This window comes from Xyrauchen texanus, chromosome 5 (genome assembly GCF_025860055.1).
Source record: "Xyrauchen texanus isolate HMW12.3.18 chromosome 5, RBS_HiC_50CHRs, whole genome shotgun sequence".
Classification (NCBI taxonomy): domain Eukaryota; kingdom Metazoa; phylum Chordata; class Actinopteri; order Cypriniformes; family Catostomidae; genus Xyrauchen; species Xyrauchen texanus.
Window position 1 is genome coordinate 5,856,035 of NC_068280.1, and position 20,445 is coordinate 5,876,479.

General features: G+C 36.8%; 1 protein-coding gene across 2 annotated transcripts; it reads right to left on the reverse strand.

The window, feature by feature from the left end:
- Positions 1-928: 928 nt before the first annotated feature.
- On the reverse strand, positions 929-20,303 carry LOC127644249 (CRACD-like protein). Of its 2 annotated transcripts, XM_052127337.1 has the most exons (13): positions 20,215-20,303; positions 16,780-16,870; positions 14,102-14,212; positions 11,232-11,299; positions 8,221-8,377; positions 7,381-7,510; positions 7,020-7,181; positions 6,843-6,911; positions 6,254-6,478; positions 4,660-5,992; positions 2,470-2,891; positions 1,557-1,674; positions 929-1,439 (listed from the first exon to the last, which is right to left on the reverse strand). In XM_052127337.1, the coding sequence occupies exons 4-13, from the start codon at positions 11,278-11,280 to the stop codon at positions 1,285-1,287; spliced, it is 2,820 nt and encodes a 939-aa protein (XP_051983297.1). In that variant the 5' UTR covers positions 11,281-11,299; positions 14,102-14,212; positions 16,780-16,870; positions 20,215-20,303; the 3' UTR covers positions 929-1,284. The 2 variants fall into 2 exon arrangements, with proteins under 2 accessions (XP_051983297.1, XP_051983298.1); XM_052127338.1 differs by lacking the exon at positions 11,232-11,299.
- Positions 20,304-20,445: the final 142 nt, after the last annotated feature.

The window sequence follows — 20,445 nt, forward strand, 5'->3', positions numbered from 1 at the left end:
AGACTTGACCTGTAGACCAAAATGCATATGTAAAGTGTCTGACAGTTTGTCACTTTTCACTTTCATTGTATGGATAAAAGTGAATGGTGACTGAGGCTGTTACTCTCCAACATTTTCACTTTCACTGAGGCTAACATCATACCTTCATGTGGTTCTAAACTCCTTTCTTCCGTGGAACACAGGAGGAGTAAATAATGACAGAATAATTATTTTTAGGTGAACTATCCCTTTAAATGTTTTGTACAGTTTGACTTGCCCCTCTTTTTAGTTATCACAAAAATGGTGGTTGGTGAGGCACTTACAATGGAAGTGAATGGGGCCAATTTATGGAGGGTTAAAAGGCAGAAATGTGAAGCTTTTAATTTGATAAAAGTAGTTTCATTAGTTCTTCTGTTAAAACTTGTAAAGCTTTTTAAATCATAATTTTTACAGTCGTTTTAGGCTTTACAGAATTACGTCAATATTAACATCTTGTGGCTATACTTTTGAAACAGTGAGTATTTTAATGTTTATGGATTGGCTCCGTTCACTTCCATTGTAAGTACATCACTGTAACCCCAGACGATGTAACATATTAGCAGGATGGTTGAGCAATTAGTATTCAGACAGTTTTTGTGTCCCAATCACGTATTTTTTTACCTATCATCGTCTTTGCTACACTTGTGTGCAAAGGTAATGTATCCACTAGAGGGCAGTGTAATCATTATGATCCATTGGAGTTAGCTAAACTGCCTGATTTTTAAACTAACGACAAGGGTGTGTTTTTAAAAATGATGATTCATACATATGTGCTCTGGAGCTTTGTTAGTTCTTTTAAAAGTTGTATATTTAACATTTAGCCACCATCACCAAGAATAAACATCAAAGCAATAAAGTTGTTATGCTCTGAGTATATATATATATATATATATATATATATATTTGTGACAGTTAAGCATCATAGTTTATTATCACTATCAGAAATGTATTCCTCTATTGTTAAATAACAACATATCGTCACTGTAAAGATGAACAACAGTCATACAGGTATCAATAAAAGGTTAGATAAGTCATGTGTAATAATACATACATTTGTGTAATTCTGTAAAGCTATAGGAATGTCTTGTCTATTGCAATTGAATTATAATTAAAACAATCTAACTGCATACAAACAATACAAATATCACTCACTCACTCACTCACTCACAACCGATCAATTATGTACACATAAAACCCTGTACACAGTACATTCATTCATTGTAACATTCACTATTCCAACACTACATCTCTGAATGTCTGGTTGTTTCAAATTAATTCTAATGTTTTGTCACTCCAAGCTAAAGACTTCCTCTTGGCGAGCTCCATCCAAGATGGCTGAGCTCCATCTGACCGAGGCTGCTGCTGAAAGATGTCTAATGATGAGGATGATGAGGATAGAAGCTCAGAAGTGATAGTCGGTACTACAGCAAAGAAACAAACAAACACTGATGTGAATATCAAACTTTTCAGTTAATGTTTTGAAGCGCTTATATTAAAACATTACAAGAATACAAATTATAGTCAAAACAACAGTTTACATTCTGTGTTGTTGGGTGTAATCGGTCTTGAATTCCCTTCCATCTTGCTGGGACATGCTGCTTTCATTGTTGCATCAGTTTCTGATGTACTGATCCTAAGTGCAGGGATGCTTTTATCCTGAAAAACAATGCAATAGACAGACCAAAATTACAGAATGATATTTAGGCGCAATATGGTTGTTCACAGTGGTGATCATATGGCATCATAGTACATTGAAACAACAATATGATTGCAATTTGGCTAGCTGATTGTACATTATCCCACTTAATAATAATAATAATAAATGGTCCAACTTTATATTCGGTGTCTTCAACTACTATGTATTAACATTCAAATACATACAATAAAATGTACATATTGTGTAAATAAATGTTGTTCTGCAAAATTATCACAAGATGAAAATTTGCGGCTCCTGTGGTTGAGGTACGGGTAGGTTTAGGGGTAGGGGTAAGGATTAGGGTTTAGGATAAGGGTTGGGGTAGGGTTAGGTTTAGGATTAGGGTTAAATTAAAAGTGTAACTACAGATGTAATTAAATTAACATCTGTAGTTACACTTTTAACCTTACCCCTAATCCTAAAGCTAACCCTACCCCAACCCTTACCTTAAAGGTACTTTAAATGTAAGTACAATGAAACAATGTACATAATAAGAGCATTGTATCAAATGCTTAATTACATAGAAGTTAAAGACTAAACCAAAAACTGTCTCTGTTGACATGGTAGTTAAAGTTGAAATTAAATAAAAGAGAAATACAATAAAAAAAAACTAAAATACAATGGAAGTCAAAAAATTCCCCATTTGACTTATCTAAATCAAGTATTTCAGTATTTCATGTTCAGGTACAAATAGTTAGTGTTAGGGGTTAGGGTTAGAAAAAAAAAAGAAACGAAGTCAATCAGTTCTCCCTTGCCTTAATGTCAGGTAGTCTTCCTCCGCCTGCTGATTGGGTAAATGTGTTCTCTGTTCTCCAACCAGATGATACTTGCTTGTCTTTCATTCCACTTGGGGTCGTTTTAGTGGGAGATCTCTGTGTTGTAACTTGTGAAGATTGCTGGTTGACCATCTGAATTGACGCATTCAGTGTGTGCTGTGTTTTCAATGGAAGAAACATTGTGGTTACTGGCTGTGTTTTGGGCTGTGAGGTTGGTTTTGGAGGCTGTGAAGGAGGTACTGTTGGAGGTGAAGGGTGGACTTGTGGTGACTGATTTGTGGCTAATCTGCTCAAGAAGGGCTGGTAAGCCCTGGTCTTCTCTCTTGCTAGACTCATCCAGCCTGGCTCCAATCCTGCCTCTTTGCTTGTTCCTGATATGTCTTGGGTAGATGGTCTTTCATCTATAAATTAATATTATATTAATGCTGACCAACTTGAAAAAACAAATAATTAAAGAGATAGTTCACCCCAAAATTTGTATTAAATCATTGATTACTCATCCTATCGTTCCAAACCCGAAAGACTTTCTTTATTGGAACACAAAAGCAGATGTTAGCCTCAGACACAATTCACCTTCATTGCATCTTTTGACGTACAACAAAAGTGAATGGTGATTTAAAGGAAATATTCACCCAAAAATTATAATTATCTCATCATTTACTCACCCTTATGCCATCCAAGATGTGTATGATTTTTGTTCTTCAGCAGAACAGAAATTAAGATTTTTAGAAGAATTTCTCAGCCCTTTTGGTCCATACAATGTAAGTGAATGGGTGCCAATATTTTGAATCTCCAAAAATCACATAAATCAGCATAAATGTAATCCATATGACTCCATTGGTTAAATCAATGTCTTCAGGAGCAATATTTTTGTAAATTTGTACTATAAATTCTCCTCCCTGCTCAATCAATCTCCACTTTAACTATCATGTTCTTTTTCATGTTTTTGGTGATTCACATTCTTTACGCATACACCCCCTACTGGGCAGGGGGAGGAATTTCTAGAAAAATATTTACTTAAATATTGATCTGTTTCTCACCCACACCTATCATATAATTTCTGAAAATATGGCTTTAACCACTGGAGTCTTATGGATTACATTTATACTGCCTTTATGTGCTTTTTTGGAGTGCACAATTTTGGCACCCGTTCACTTGCATTGTATGGACCTACAGAGCTGAAATATTCTTCTAAAAATCTTAATTTGTGTTCAGCAGAAGAAAGTCATGCACATCTGGGATGGCATGAGGTTGAGTAAACGATGAGAGAATTTTCATTTTTGGGTGAACTATCCCTTTAAGGGCCGTTCACACCAAATGCAATTATTGCTCCGGTCTGTGCAGTTTTTGTTTTTCTATGTAAACATGCGCTAGATGCACTTTTTTAAAGTGTCATGTTAAAAAGAACAGCAACTTTTGAAAGCACGTCTCCAGAACAATGCGTTTTGTTGTATTTGTTGTTCTACATCTTTTTTAGGGCAATAAACGGTCAGTCCCTAACATTCTTTATAGAAACATACACCACATAAGTATATTAAACACAGCCACCTCTAGATACGCAAGCTCAGTTTCATGCGTTGTTGCATTCCAAAATGTGTCAGCCTGCATTTCATAGCACATCGCAAGTATGTGTTGAATTCTAAACATTGCTGTAAGCAACCGTAAGCCAACAACTGTCATGGCGGTGCAACAGTTTAAAGAGAATATTTCTAAAGTTAAAAGTTAAATTCAATATACTTATAGCACTTACCTGAATAATACCACATGCAGTTTAATGGCACAGACATTTGAAGTAACTCTATCGCCCCCTTGAGTATTGACGTTTGTTCCCACCACAGTAACACAAGAACACATGTTAAACATGTTCAGCCGGATTGCAGGTTCCCAAGTACTCGCATATGCATAATCATATTTGAGTTAAATGTTTTGTAATGTTTCTGGCCTAACATCTCCTTCCTTTTTTCATAGAAGTCAGTCGAATGGGTTTGGAGTGATATGAGAGTGAGTAAATAACAACAGAATTTTAAGTTTTGGTTAAACTATTCCTTATACAACAGTTCTAATTGGTCTACTTCTTAGTTTTGCTATCAGCAGCTCTATGCACCATATAAGTTAACACCATGTAATGCAACATATTTTAAAAGTTTAATAAAGACAAGAAACACTCACTATCTGTGGCAGCAAGCTGAGAGTGCAGATTCGGTAAATCTTGTTTTTTGGAAACCATGGGATTATTGTTAGAATTGGCTATCCCAACATGCTCTTCTGAGACCACTTGCATTTGATTAGACTCTAAATTGTACCGCTTTGTTTCATCCTTAATTTTGGAAACCTCAGATTGATATCTCAGAGACAAAGAGGTGGTGCGAAGCTGCACCCCAAAAGCATTCTTCCGGTCTTCAGGTTCCTCAGTTTTCTCAGTTTCCACATGTTCTGTAGAGGTCTGGTTTCCTGGTGCGGGTTTGGACATAATAGGAGATAATTCTTCTCTTTGATAACTGCTCTTTGTCTCTTGCGTTTGATGAAGGAGCTGCAACTCTGTTGGTTTTGTCTCCCTAGCTTCATCCTTTAGTGGCTCTGGGTTAGGTTTCTTGGAATGGGTCTTGATTCCTGGAACACTTTTCAAATTTTCCCTGTCCTGCTTTGCTACGGTCTCACTTGTCATTTTGGAGCGATACTTGGCAGGTGCAATAGAAAACTGAAATGCTCCAGAGTTAAGTGTCTGTGATTTGGAATCAAACTCTCTTGCATAAGGGGCCCCAACGACTCCTTTAAAGGGTGCTGTAGTCTTACCAACCAGTTTGGGAGAAGAAGATTCCACTCCAACTTCCCAAGGCTTCTGAGAGGCTTCTGTGGGACCTTTTGGAGAGGGCGGATTCCTTGTTTCCATTTTTGGGTTTTTGGTTTGTGGCACAGGTACAAGATGTAATCTAAATGCTGCTTCTGCTTGGATCCCACCTTTGTTATCACTTGGTCCTTGAGATCCTTTATCATCAAAAATCAGGATCTCTTTAGTATCATATCTCTGGATTGGCAAAAGGGATCTTAACGGCTCTACTTCCCTTGATGGTTGGATCTCTTTTCCATCATATCTATTGATGGGTGAATGGGATCTAAATGGCTCTTTGTTGCTTGTTGGTTGTGTGGATTCAAGATAAAGTCCTGAAGGTGATACTCTCCCGGAAGACAGTGAAGTCAATCCAATTGGGGTGGCTTGCAAACAGAGAGGGTTGGTGGTGACCTTCTCCTCATGTTCAAGAAACATGAGGGTTTCAACACCCATGGATGGGGGATGGATTTCGATTCCAGTGGGTTTCTCCTCTTGGATCTGCAGTGAGTTTGCAGGTGTAGTTGATTTTGGTTCTGGAGTGGTAGGTTTCGGAGAAGAGCACAGGCGATTGTGCACTGTCTCTGTTGACATGGTTTCGATATCATCCTCCTCAGATAGAACGTTGTCCAAATCATTGAGACTTCCTGAGCGATGCTTGGGAGAGAGAGATGCCTGGGAGAGACAGACCAAACTGCCTTCAAATCTTTTGCTTAAACCAAATGTTCAAAATCAGTGTTAAAAACTGCTTGTGAATGATCAATTATAGGTGATATTTGTGTTTTTTAGTTGCACTTTTGAATTTTTTGAATTTTAAATGCAACTTTTTTAATATTTAGCATACTATCCCATTTTTGCTGTGGTAAAATAGCAAGGAAAAATATGAGGAAAAATTGACAGGTAAGTTCATTTGAAGTAGTGCCCTTGCAGCCTTACCATTGACACTTTTTTGCCCTTTGTACTGGCTCGTTGGTTCCTAGGTTTGACTAACATACGATGACGAGCGGCTGAGTTATCCAACCTGGGTGTGGTAAACGCAGAGCAACTGAAATCCACTCCTGTAGAGGTTGTGTCCAAAGCTGAGGTGGAGGAAATTGGTGGCTGAGGAGATGGCTTAGAAACTGGGGATAAAGGCCTTGATGATGACTGGAAAGGATCACCCTGGTTGAGATACAATTAGCTAGTGTCATATAACTTATATATGTAGGATCTTTCTTAAAGGGGTAGTTCAACCAAAAGTTGTTTTTGACTTGTGATGTAACACAAATGGAGATGTTGGGAAGAATGTGAGGAACTGATAGCCTTGGTCACCATTCACTTTCATTCCATACAATTCCATGAAAGTAAATGGTGACTGAGATTTAATATTCTACCTAACATCTTTTTTTTTGTGTTTCACAGATGTCAAATGGGTCTGAAACAACATAAGGGTGAGTAAATGATGACAAATGTTAATACACCACCACCACAAAGTTGATATTACACCTTGACATTAAACCAGGGTTGATTATGGAAATAGCATTACCTGTTCCTCCTCTTCACTTCCTGTTCCTGCTAAACTCAGAGAGCTCAGATGTTTATGAGGTTCTGGATACTGGAAGAGAAATGGCATAAGGATTGCAATCAATCAGGTTTTATACAGGTGTTTTAAGCTGGTTTAAGTCTAACCTACAATCTGTATATGTTTCTGTTCTTTGTTCACCTTTTTAACTGCTCCATGCATCGCTCGCTCGTGGAAAAACATCTCAGGTGGGCTGCAAGGCAAACCATCATCCTCTGAAGTTGCTCCTGAGTCCTCTGTGTACTTACCAGGGATCAACATTGGAGGAGGCCCCAGATGTAAATTCTGTTGCTGTAGCTTTAACTACGAAATCAAAACAGAATCAGCTAGCAACTAATTCTTCTGCAGAAATGAAATAGCCAATAATAATTTGACTCAATTAAAACTGCTGATCCTCAATAAGGATCCTTGTACCTGTAACAATCTAAAATCTCCCTCTATTAAAGAAATTTGTGATTAGATTTGCCAGCTTTCAAACACCCTACAAAGAACATTTCCTTACCTGTAAGGCCTTAATTTTGCCATGTACATTCTCTTGTGATAGAACCCGTGTTGGTTCTGTGGACTGAGTTTGATCAGTAATGAAGATGCTATCGTGGGACATCGCCCTGGTGCTCAGACACTGTGTGTACCTGCGGATCACATTTAATAGGTTTTTGTGATTTTGCTGCAAATGGATACTGTAAATATGGATTCAGTCATGACTTATTCCTTAAGCTTTATACTTTCAGTATAATATCTATACAAACACAATATAGCACTCATATACACTCACTGAAAACTTTATTAGGGACACCTATACACCTACTTATTCATGCAATTAACTGATCGGTTAATCATGTGGCAGCAGTGCAATGCACAAAATCATGCAGATACAGGTCAGGAGCTTCAGTTGATGTTCACATCAACCCTGATGTGAAAAATATGTGATCTCAGTGATTTCGATCGTGGCATGATTGCTGGTGCCAGATGGGCTGGTTTGAGTATTTCTGTAACTGCTGATCTCCTGGGATTTTCACACACAACAGCCTCTTTAATTTACACAGAATGGTGCCAAAAACAAAAAACAACCAGTGAGAGGCATTTCTTTGGATGGAAACGCCTTTTTGATGAGAGAGGTCAACAGAGAATTGCCATACTGGTTCGAGCTGACAGAAAGGCTATGGTAACTCAGATAACCACTCTGTACAATTATAGTGAGCAGAATAGCATCTCAGAAAGCACAACACGTCGAACCTTGAGGGGGATGGACTACAACAGCAGAAGACCACATCGGGCACTTTATTAGGACCATAGTGTTCTTAATAAAGTGCTCTGAGTGTATAGCACATCAGCCACTTACAAACAGTCATCCTCAGAGTCATATCCTTCCCTCTCGGCTTCTGGAGCTGTGATGTCACTGGCGGACTTGCTTTGCTTCATCAGGTCTTCACTTTCCTTTTTCTTCAGTTTCCCAAAAAAGCGCACCTTCAGTTGCTTAAAACGTGACTTCTTCCTTCCTGTTGAAGACCAAAAATCAACCGGATTGGTTTGAATGGATCAGAAATACAGATGGATGACATTATGCGAAGGTCAGTGTGTAAATTACACTGCCAGAATTTGTTCTGTTTTAATTTCAAAAAGTTTAAATACCAATATATGAAAATGATTAAATCTGATTGAATTAGTATCATTTAAATGCCTTTATAAATTATCTGATAAACATTCTGAATCTGAATGCACATCATTTGAATTCTGTATAAGTGTGAACTTGCTTTGTTCCTTGGCAACCATAAATAGCCTGCAGTTAGGCCAATTAACTATATTACTGAAGAACTTTGGATTGTTTTTTGCCACTCTAGACCAAGTGCTAAAATGATTTTGCCATGGTTAGGAGAGATTTAGGCAATTCAAACTCCCCTTAACTATAGTAAAATCAATGTAGTGCGCTACCTCTCATCAGGGCTGGACCTAAGGGAGGGCCCGGGGAGGAGATAAAAGTTTATATTCACTGAAGATTGCCCGCTGAATAATAGACCTAAGGGACTATCTGAAAAGTCCAGACACTGCGCCAAAACGTTGCTGGCGCGTCTAAGTGTTCATTCAAATTACTGTCATGACTTACATGAACAAACTAACTCAATGAAAACCATTTCAACATTCTTAAGGTTGTAGTTTTTATGCATAACTCAATGTCAATTAAATGCATGCTTGTACACCGTTGATGATTTAGCTCTGTGGGTGGAATTTTTAGACGGTCCCTTATGTAAACCAGGCAATGAAAGTGCCTTTTCAACATATATCTCCAGCTACAAGAAGCGTATACTTAGGACCGTAGCTAGTGGGGTGAAAGTTGGTTACAATTTTAGGGGCCCAAAGGTCTAGTGGGGCCTACAACAAATTTGAAATTGTATTTTAATGCGTGAACATTTTGCATGAACATTTTGTAAAAAATGTAATTTGGTGTTATTAGTTATATGCAACGTAATGTATGAAGTCTATAGTGTGTCTTGTTTATTGTGAAACTGTTTTCTTAATAGCATGAATCGTACTGAAGGCCTAGACTTAAAATGCACGGGCCGCCACTGCCATATAGTACAGTTATATTCTCTTTAACCTAATTGTGCTAATGATCTTTGTAAGATAGTGGCCTTTAAAGAGCGCAGGTAGAATCCGAATGTCCAAGTTTTTAAATCTTGGGCTTGATGGCTCGCTTCAGATCTAATCAAAGTGCTTTCTACGTACTGGTTTGGGAAACCAGATTTTCAACAAATAAGAAAAAAGTACATTAAGATTACTTTAAAGGTGCAGTATGTAAGATTCAGAAACCCTTGTTATTAATGACACCTGTGGCTGTTAGGTGAACTGCAGCCTGCTATCAGTTACTCATGCACACACTCCATAGGGACACAAGTGAGCGCTGGCCAAAACAATGATGTAAAGTACAAAGAGGCTGAACGTGATTCACAGGCATCATGCTGACAGATGAGGTAGTAATTAAAATATAATTATATGAGGCAATAATTAAAATTACACAGTTATGATTGTTTTACTACAAACTTTGAGACTAACTAATACTACTTATCAGCTAACATAGCATATGAATACACACATACAGCGACATAATACAGAACTATACCAGACAGTTTACTGATGCACTATTGTATGTCATATGTTGTACTACGATCAAGAAAATTTAAATTTATCCTGTATACCTGACTATTATTATAAAGAGAAGTTTGTTGAAATTATTTGAAAGTTATGAAGCAAGGTAGCTTGTAATTCGTTAGCGTTAGTAGGCAAGTTCAAGTTAGCTACAATTACACAGATCAATCCTTATGGCACTATATTTCACATGCTTTGCAGTTAGTAAGCTTATCTGTCCAATAAGAAGAATGCCAATTCAGGGTCGGTTTTGATCTCCAAAACCAAACGAAGTTCCCTCCAGGAATCAAATTCCCTGCCGATGTTCACTCTAGTTTTCGCTCGACCGCGATCACGTTCCCGCTTAGCCAGACGGGATTCAATACAAGGCTCTCGGGAGAGCACATAAACGTCACATCCTTTGGATTTTCCCGGCAAAACCGACCCACTCCCTTTGCATGAAAATCAGTCTACAGGCTATAATAGGCAACCTAGGAAGTCCAGGACTAATTTTTTAAGTTGCGTAACAAGATGTTCACACATTGGCAAAACAAAGGTGAATATTACATGAAAATTGTTACATATTGTACCTTTAATAGTGCGATTTCCCATGTTATTATCACAAAACCCGCCCTCTACGGGAGAGATTTTCTGCCCGATAAAATACATCTGAGCCAAACTTAAGTTCGATCTTATCTTGGCAAGAATTTCTTGTTTTAAGATGTGTACGTTTGTTTTCATTTATGAAACAGCATATAGATATTTAATAATGCTAATATTATGAGGAGGTTTCTTCTAAACATTCACTGTCAATAATTTTTTGACAGTTTTGCACTCTACAATGACATGATCAGTACACGTTTTCATTTATTTGTTGCAGCTGACACAAAATACTTTTGAACATTTTGCATGTCCTGTGGCATGTCTTCCATCTAACCCTTTTTAATCAATATTTTCAATTTTTTGTATTATTATGCATGCAGCTTTTATGACCTCATAGTAATTGAGACACTACATGGAATCCAATTTATACTTGAAAAAAATTATTTGGTATACTGCAGGACCATTTAGAATGAACTAGTGAAGATAGAAATGTGTTTTAAAATATCAATAATCTTAAAAGAAATGGTGAGCATTTACAAAGCCTGTAATTGTTCCTTATAATGCATAAATCCAAACCAAAATATTTTTCAAACTTTTTCCCTAAGTAAAATGTGAGTATTCTCTTACCTGTCAGTTCCTCTACATTTTTGTCCATTTCTCCAGTGCTAGATTCCATCTCTATCTGCTGAACCAGACTGCATGAGAACAGTATTATTCAACTTCAAAAGACACTATACAAGAACATACATTTCTGATGTGTGATGACGCTCCTTGATACGGATGTTCTACAGACTGGACTAATGCAAATGGCAATCAGACTTTGTTCAAAAACCTGCTAGTTTGTGTTTAAGAGAGGTCTATCAACTGAATGTCTAGCTGTAAAAACCAGCTGATCACAGTTGACTGATACAGTCTGTTTGCACTCACTTTATTACATGATTGCCTGTGTTGAAAGATGGTAAACGCTGTTCTAAGAGTTTGCTAAATTCTTTTGCAATGCCCTTATAAGGAAAGAGCAGATATGCTACTGTTTTCAGTTTAAAGACTGATTTTGGATCAAACAAATCTATGAACAATTACTGAAACAGCGATAAATCTTACTAGCCTTATTTAAGTGGCACCCTTAGCAAGCCAAAATAAAATGTCGTATTACTATTAAATGGAGTATTGAATAATACTGGCATTGTCATATTACACAGATTATTGCTTAAATGATTCAATGAAGTAGACGAAAAGGGAGAGACTTACCCTCTTTGCTTTTGTTTTAGCAAACATGACCACACAACATATGCTTTAATCCTGTAGGGCCGGTCTTACTGGCAAACCACAGATTGTACAAATATCTCCTGTGTCTTTTTTTATTGGCTTTGTATTCTGATATATCAGTGGCCTCTCATAATACAAACACAGACATCTAAGGGGTTAGAATAGTTAACTTTGGCCTGGGCAGAGGCACCAGTTGCCTAGTGATGCACAAGTGTGACGCGATTTTACAGCAGATATTAGACAAACTGTGTGTGTATGTGTGCACCCTTACTGCAACCTGGGAAACCAAGCCTTTGTCAAAGCTCACTCTCACATTTCCTTACTTCTCTGAATTATTATTTGGAGTGTTTGTAGTAGAGCAGAATATATTGACTGTTTGTACAAGACACCTATACTTATATTTACTCCATCATTCCAAACTACAGATTTTTCAATACTAATGCTAAATCCCTAACCCTAATTAATCTGCTTGCTTAGATAACACCACTAATAATACAAACAGCAATCTATTGTCATTTTTCATGGCTGTAATTTAAAACTGAGCAACAGGGAAGATTTAAAGAATTAACCATGCCCTTTGGGGTGTGCGTGTGTGTGCGCGCGCGTGTGTCTGAAAGATAAAGCATGATACGATTCTATTAAAAACCTGAGCGATTACATTCAACAATGTGTTATGTACACTGCCTTTCAGGACATAAGCCTAGGCACATACATACACCTATTGCCCAAACAGTCATATGACAGAAATATACCAATAAGCTCTGTTTTTCATTCAGTCTTCTATCATATGGCTGTGAGCAAAACAAACTTATTGTGCGTCCATGTTACATTCATGTGGACAGAATTAGAATCAACACAACAGAAGACAATTGTCTCTTGTTTAACCAAAAGATAAAAAATCAATAGGCCATTATGTCATCGTAAAGGAAGGTTAGAACATCAAGGTTTGAGTTTTCAATAACTTTTCCTGCAGGTTAAATGTCGGTGGCAGCAAATTCATATGCAGTGGCCCCAAAAAGTATTTAGACAATTAAGCCACATTTATAAATGTATGCATGTCATTGCATCTGATAGCAAAATATCAAACCAAGTGGAATTTGTTTTGAAGAAAGATAGCAAAATCACTATTTTCAGACAAAACATTTAATAAAAAAGAAGTTTGTTAGGTTTAACATGATAAAAAAAACACATTAGATGTTGTGGCAGGGCGGAGGGTGGGCCCAGGTCGTGATTCCGCACACCTGGCCCCTAATCAGGCTAATCAAGCCTCAGTGAAGGATAAAGGCCGACTGGAAGCTGCAGTGCGACAGAGAGATTTACAGACAGCTGTTCAACACCTGTGTGTGTTTGTCTTTTTGTTTCAGTTTTATATTAAAACTATTATTTATATTGTCAAGCTGGTTCTCGCCTCCTCCTTTCCATTAATGCCTTTACAGATGTTTGCTTAAAATGAAGAGAAAATTATTTGGACATTTTCTGTTTTTTCAAACGTTAGTGGTACATGTCCACAGTTAATGTGATGTGTAATACACCTGTGGTTGCTCTGCTAGTACCCCTGTGTGAACTTGAGATGAACTGACTTCATACATCCATTAAAAACACATTGGGACTAACTGGCTAATGGCAAGTACAAAAATGGCTCAGAAAAGTTTTGGAAAAAGTTTTAGAAGTTAAGTTTCCACTTGGGCTACATCCACACTAATACTTTTTTTGAAAGCAAAAACATCGTCTTCACATTGTAGATTGGACAGGGAAAACAGAGATATCTGAACACTATGATGTATTTGTCATCTTGTGACGCAGTCATGAGATCCATTCAACCCAAAACAATCAAGATGGTGGCCCATGTTACGTTGTTGTGCCTGATATTTAATTTGATAGCGTTTTTAAAGATAAACGTTACTAAGTACATCCTTCACATTGCAGTCTTTTAAAGGCGAAGGGAAGTTTATTCCGATTTGCCGTCCAGGGACAGAACACGAGTAGAATTGCGTACATGGACCGTAAATAGAACGGTGATTTCTTTGCATTTGCAGTTTGCAAATGGAGAGCTTTATGAAAAACGCTCAATTTCAAATGTATCCTGATTAATGTGGACACAGCCTTGGTTTGATATTTTCTTATCTAGCAAACACAGAGTTGGTCTTCTGACAGGAGTTTCAGAAGGAATGATTGATTCCTAAATTTGTTGTAAAATTAAAATGTAACAAAAACATGATATAGAAACTTACTGTCAGCTTTAAGTTCAGGCAGAATGATCTCTATTGAAAGCTTCTGTTGTTTTGTTCTGTGCCTTTCTTTTCTTTGGTCCCCAATCCTTGATAGTTTTAGATCACTGGCATCTGCAAAAGAAGTTTAACGGGGGATTAGTGTAAGGTTGAAAGACAGAGCAAGGAAAAAAGAGACAGAACGTGTGTGTGTGTGTGAAACAGAGAAAGAGAGCAAAGAGTTTTCTAGTAATAAACGATGAGAGGGCAATAAATTAAATGTCTTGTGAATCTAGCTGGGGTTATATGTTCTCATATACTCACTCTCTGAGTCCTTATTGCATATCAAATATCTTTATGAATTCAAACCACTTAAATGCAATATTACACATTATAATTGGTATTAAATGGATTGTTCACTCATAAATGCAAATTCATCCTTTACTCGTTCTCTAAAAACTCAGTGATCTATATTATTAAACCCCTTACAAAAGCATCTTGGTCTTCAATTGGAGTTAATAATTATGGTGGGCAGGTGACTTTTCTTCTAAAATTTTAAAGTGACGTGTGAAAAATGGGCATTCAAATTTAACAACAAAATCCATTTCGAGATTATATATGGCTGGGTTACCATGCTCTAGGTAGGGGGATTATTGTGGTTGAGGTTTAATGGGGTATGGCTTTTTGCATTTTCTATACCAAAAAATGTTGTTACTCTAAACTAGCACTCACAGCTAGTATATGGATTTATGGATTCAGGAGGTTTTGCTTGTGTAAAAAGCTCTTAGTTATCTTCTTATAAAAAGAAAGACTGGAATGGGATGTCCTGCTCCTAAACGGACACCAGTGTTATATCTCCACCTATGCCCCATTTCTATGATGAGGGATAACAGTTTCACATTCAGAAATCCACCAAGTTCTTTTATTTTACTAACATTTGAAAGCTAAAAGATCCTCTGACTTATTATTTGAAAGCAATCATCGTAGTTAAGGTGTTATTCTGCCTTACATGCTTCCATATAGCTGATAAATAGTCATGAGTCTTGTGGATGTACAGAAGTAATTAAAACAACAGGGCACAACAATTCTTATTAATTACAGGGTCATGGTCAAATTGATTAAATAAGTAATATAGTTCAAGAGCAGTGATACTTATATGACTTATAGTCATATTTAGGCCAGTAATGACATTGAAGCCTGCTGGCTTGACCATGCCAGGTGTGTTTTATGTATTTGCATGTCCCTGTCTTTTCTGGTCATGGTTAATGGAAAAATCCATTTAAAATCCCTGCCCAATTGTTCCAAGCATACTAACCTGTGCTGCATTTCCCAAAAGCATTGTAAGCTTAAGTTGATAGTAGAAACCATTGGCACCATTAGTTTCTACGATCTCATTAGGCCTATGATGCTTTTGGGAAACGCAGCCCAGAGCATCACTGGGTATATCTTCAATCTCAACTGAATTTGTGATAAGCATAATACTTATGTAAACTATAATGTATGTCTACCTTTTGTGTAAAGTCTTACAAAACATGAATGGTGATCTAATTCAAATTCATAGTTATATGTAATTGTTCCTGTACATTTTTGTATGTTTGGATAGTCAACGTAATAAGCAACGTATTGACAGCAAACCTATTTACATACAGTTTTTACAATTTTAGAGATTTACAAATCTTCAGGATCCCTATATATGGGTTTGTGTTTTTGTGTGTGTGCATTGTAAATCTCATCAACAAAATGATCGTTGACAAAGGTTTTTTTTATTTTGTTAAATTTTTCATCTTTATTATGTTTGATACATGTTTAAATGATAAAACATTCATTTACTAAATGTTTGAATATTTTTTTAAATTTGGTTTGTTACAGTTGTTGCACACTTTTTTTTATTATCATTATCAACTAAAATATGTTATTTTTATTGACCTAAATTAGATGACATTTTAGTCAGAGTAAAACTGTTATAATGTGAAAATAAGTTACCGGATGAAGCGTTAATAGAATAAAAAAGCAATCCTTTAAATAAAGTAGCTCCACTGGTCTTAGCAATGCTAATGGGTTCATGGGTTCGATTCCCAGGTAAAAATGTATACCCTGAATGCACTGTACGTTGCTTTGGATAAAATATCTGTCAAAAGCATAAATGTAAATTGACACTTTAAACATATTAAATTAATCTAATTTAAATACATCAATAAAATCAATTAGCAACTTCTATTGATATAATATTCTATGAAAGGATTTGTTAACATTCGCATGTCCCTTACATTGTACATATGTAAAAGGGATTATGTTTTAGATGCTGTCAATACGTTGATATTGTATATTTCAGTTTCTGTCCAAATGTACAAAAATATATATTTGGATACCTATGAATACCAATAAGATCCCATGATATTTACATGAGATTTAATTTACTCCTCACAAATTGCAGTGATTATTCAGTGATTGAGGTTCACTTTTTTGTTTAGGTTTTTGGCTCTCACCAAAACCCTGATTTGTGCTAACCAGGGAAATCCATGCTTGCAGCTTATACAATAACATTAGAGATACACCTTTGACTTCCTGCGAGTACAGGTGACATAACTTACGAATGTCAACAAGCCTCAATTAACCCCTCAGCCTTCTCATATAACCTACAGATTGATCCTTTATGAGAAATCCAAGATGAGACAACATTATGTAGCTTGCAACCAGCTTACCTTCTCTGGCTTCGTTTTTTCAGACTTGACCTTCCCTTCTTTTCTGGAATGAATGCACCCATTCAAGTGTGTTACGCAGATGAAATGCAATCTGCACAGAGGAACAAAAATCAGGCCCACCTTTGTACATCCTACAGCCTGTGGTACATTCAGTTCAGGCTGTACATTCAGTACATTCAGTAAAAAGAGCTCAGATTCCCATGACAAACATCCATCCATCCATCCATCCATCCATCCATCGATCAACCGCTTATCCTGTGTACAGGGTCGCGGGGGGCTGGAGCCTATCCCAGCTAACATTGGCCGAAAGGCGGGGGACACCCTGGACAGGTCGCCAGTCCATCGCAGGCATGACAAACATGGTAAAAAAAAATGGTGATTCTAAATGAGAACGCCCCCAAAGGTTGCTGACGCCCCTAAAAGAATGCCGCCCTAGGTGGCTGCCCATGTCACCCATGCCTAAATCCGCCACTGCATCCCAGATAAAGTCTGTTTTAGATATTTTCATCTGGAAAGCATCACAATCTAATTTACATCTGATAAACATCTTAAAAAGATCAGATTTACCAACATTCTAAATCATAAATGTCTCAAAGACATCTGCTGAATGTTGTATGTCACATTGCAGATGACCAAACAACCTACAACATCAAATAGATGTTTGGTGATGTACGTGGGCTCTCAGGGATCTAAATGACATAGAGGATACATTATTGGGAGACATTATGTTGAACTGTGAAAATTATCTAGGAACAAGTTTAAATTGTATGCAGTAGGGCATTAATTATAATAGTGTAGTATAGTAATGAACTACCCTCTCTGCCACTGGTCGAACAAATAAATAGCCCCACCCAAAATTAACGCCATTGGTCAGGATTTTCAAACAAACAGCAATCTTTTGATAGCACCACAGTGTTTCTACTTTTTCGGGGAATCAACCTACAAATGCCTTACTTACAGTGGCAAGAAAAAGTATGTGAACCCTTTAGAATTAGCTGGTTTTCTGCATTAATTGGTCTCATCTTCATCAAAGTCACAAGTATAGACAAACACAATGTGCTTAAGCTAACAACACACAAAAAATTATAATCTTTCATGTATTTGTTGAAAAGATTACGTTCTTCATGCATATCACCACCTACTGGGCAGGAAGGAGAATTTATAGTTAAAAAAGGATTAAAATATTTATCTTTTTCTCACCCACACCTATCATATCACTTCTGAAGACATTAATTTAATCACTGGAGTCTTGTGGATTACTTTTATGCTGCATTTATGTGCTTTTTTAGCTTCAAAGTTCTGGCCACCATTCACTTTGAATGGATAGAGCGGAGATACAGTATTCTTCTAAAAATCTTTGTTTGTGCTCTGCTGAAGAAAGAAAGTCATACCCATTTGGGATGGCATGAGGGTGAGTAAATGATGAGAGAATTTTATTTTTACTCTCTGAGCTGTTTGGTGCTGATTCTTTCAGTCGCGTAAACTGCAAACATTAACTGCCCAAAAAGAGAGGGTGACTAATCTGCTTGAACATTAACTGTTTTGAAGATACTCAACCCCTCCTTAACCCTGCTTTCATCTTAAACTAACTGACCTTTGGATTACAACAGCTTTAACGTAAGGTAGTCATGGAGTGACTTATCCTGTATACATCATACAGCTGTTTTCATAAAACTTTAAGCATTAAATCACAACCTGATCCCCTACTGCTAATCTTCAAAACAGTTAATGTTCAAGCAGATTAGTCACCCTCTCTTTTTGGGCAGTTAATGTTTGCAGTTTACGCGACTGAAAGAATCAGCACCAAACAGCTCAGAGAGTAAAAATAAAATTCTCTCATCATTTACTCACCCTCATGCCATCCCAAATGGGTATGACTTTCTTTCTTCAGCAGAGCACAAACAAAGATTTTTAGAAGAATACTGTATCTCCGCTCTAAATGAACCAAGGGCTGGTTTTAGTTTAAACAGCACTTTTGACAGAAATTCACCTTTTACTTTCTCAGATTATGTGAGATTATGCGTATATAACATTTTAATATGCCTGATTTTATCCCTGGGTGTAGGATATTGGCCAACTAAAAAGTATTTAGACACTTTTTGAAACTTAAATCACATTTTAAAATGTGTGAATTTCATTGCATTAGATAAAAAACATCAAACCACTTTTCTTAGCCCTTTTTCACTTTTTAATTATTTGTATCCAACTGGTGGATAGTGGACATAAGTCAGTTTCCATCAAGCTCACACAGGTGTCCTTGCAGAGTAACTACATGTCACATTAGCTATGGACATTTTCCACTAAGTTGGGCAACCAGAAAGTGTTCAAATATGTTTTGTCTTAATTGTGAACAATGTATCCATTGATTTATAATTTAAAACCTACCGAACTTCTGTTCATGTAATGTTATAACTAAAAAAATGTTGCTATCTTTCTTTAAAATGAATGCCACTTAGTTATTAAATCCTCAAGTCAATACAATAACATCCATACATTTGACTTGTTCACAAGTCTGGCTTAGGTGTCTAAATATCTTTGGAAGAAACTGTATAGTTGTATATGATAAGATATACCACATAGTGGTACTGTATATGATAAGATATAATACTTTAGGGCAAATCTATCCTCCCATTTATTTGTATTAGAAAGCCAGTGACATCAGTACATGCATTCAAAAGAAACTTAACACAGACAAGCCCTGCCATTAATAATAGCCCCTTTGTAATATGCTAGTCACTTGATATCTCACTACAAATGAACTGCACTGAGGTTGAAGTATACTTCACATGTCAAGTACAGTAACCATGTGTCTTTTAATGTTCTACTATCTCAAGTAATGCATGGACAGCTGCACACGTTTAACTGAACACATTGATCTTACAAGTGCGTGACATAATGTAGTAGTAACACAGTGAGTCTATTGTAAAATAATAAAAAGATGTTAAAATCAGCTGTTGATATGTAGGACTGTGCATTCTGTGAGAATCTGTTACTGTAACATCTCTGATAGCCTCGTTTAATTGCATATCTCCAGATAGAGATTGTTCCCGCCTTTTTTTCTTGTGATGGTAACTTTGTTCTTAGACTTTACCACCTCAACTGTTAATTTTTGTTTTTTTCACCTTACTTTCAGTCCAGACCAAGACTTTTGCATTAAAAATCAACAGCAACTTCTGCACAAAATGACTAATGGCTTAATCCTTCTGATAATGTCAGAATATAAACTGCTAGTTTATAGAAATCCATGTTTTCAAGTTCATGTTCTTTTAGGTAGTAATTCACGTTGTTGCAAAGACCTTTCCTTGGAATTGTATTTCATTTTCCCAGAAATGAACATCTCGATGTTTACTAAAACTCCGAACTGTTATCACTATTCTACGTGCGAGGATGAATATTAGTAGACACATAATTACAGCAGCACCACAAATGTCTTACCTTTGCGAAATAAAGATGCAGAAGAGCTCTGTTGCGCGACTATAATCAATAATGCATGTCCAGCTCGCGCTACTGTGAGAAAGAATCTAGTGCGCTCACGTGATTGGTTACACCCTGACAATGATGTCACAGCTTCACGCAGAGTGCAGCGTGACGGTCAGGTGCAGTGGGAGAATAATCACTGGAAACAGTTGTGACGTATGTTGTTTTTGTTTTTTTAGAGATTATATT

Coding starts and splice junctions, on each gene's coding strand:
- LOC127644249 (XM_052127337.1), bottom strand. CDS start 11,280: ATGGAATCTAGCACTGGAGAAATGGACAAAAATGTAGAGGAACTGACA. Junction 7,182..7,380: donor GCAAAATTAAGGCCTTACAG/GTAAGGAAATGT, acceptor TTGATTTCGTAG/TTAAAGCTACAGCAACAGAA. Junction 5,993..6,253: donor AGGGCAAAAAAGTGTCAATG/GTAAGGCTGCAA, acceptor TGTCTCTCCCAG/GCATCTCTCTCTCCCAAGCA.